The sequence below is a fragment of the Meleagris gallopavo genome, chromosome 1 (assembly GCF_000146605.3).
Source record: "Meleagris gallopavo isolate NT-WF06-2002-E0010 breed Aviagen turkey brand Nicholas breeding stock chromosome 1, Turkey_5.1, whole genome shotgun sequence".
Lineage (NCBI taxonomy): Eukaryota > Metazoa > Chordata > Aves > Galliformes > Phasianidae > Meleagris > Meleagris gallopavo.
In genome coordinates this window covers 36081961-36082706 of record NC_015011.2, presented here as the reverse complement: position 1 = coordinate 36082706, position 746 = coordinate 36081961, and the positions used below count along the sequence as shown (strand labels likewise).

General features: G+C 54.8%; 1 protein-coding gene across 1 annotated transcript in view; it reads right to left on the bottom strand.

The window, feature by feature from the left end:
• TRHDE (thyrotropin releasing hormone degrading enzyme) overlaps positions 1-356 on the bottom strand; it is a 216919-nt gene extending 216563 nt beyond the window's left edge. The window contains exon 1 of the mRNA XM_010708202.3: positions 57-356. Coding sequence (XP_010706504.2) covers positions 57-356 — 300 coding nt within the window. The remainder of the gene's footprint in view (positions 1-56) is intronic.
• Positions 357-746: the final 390 nt, after the last annotated feature.

Genomic DNA, 746 nt, shown 5'->3' with positions numbered 1-746 from the left:
CTGGGCGACCGCAGCCCCCCCTTCCCTGAGCCTTGGGGTTCCCCGCGATCGCGCGCCTGAGAGCGCGCTCGCCCCGTAAATATTGAACGCGGCGCTGGGTCGTATTTATATAGACTTAATAAAGAGCCGCCGAACGCACGTTTGGACGACAATAGCGCTGTCATCCGAACGCGGGGATGGAGCCGAGAAAAAGGATGAATACTCCTACTTATATCGATGGGATTAATATGCCGAGAAGAATCAGCCCTTAAGCGCTGGCTGGCGCTTCCGGAGAGTCTCATGCCGCCGCTTCGCAGCCCCAGGACGGCCCCCCCCCGGCCCCTCGGTCCTGCACATCCGCGACCCCCCGCCGCCATCCCCCGCTCACAGCCGCGGCATTCGGGGTTTATGTGAGCACGGCCCGGGGTGAGCACCGCCACGCGGCTTAACCCCGGCCAGGAGCATGGAAAGCCTCGATCTGAGCCCGCTTCTCCCACCTTCTTCCCCACCCCCAAACTTTTGCGGATAGGGATTGTGAAAACGCAGAATTAATCTGCAAAGCGGAGATCCAGATCGATGTATGAAAGCATTGCTCCTGTTCTCCTTACTTTGCTCACATGCTTCAAAAACTATCTCCATGCCTTTCCTTTTTTTTTTTTTTTTTAATTCTCTTTATCTCCGATCTCGTGAGCAGTTGCCTATCTGTTTATCCACAGTATTCAGTCCTATAGAATACACGATGTACTTCAGTACGTTAGTTTGCAGAA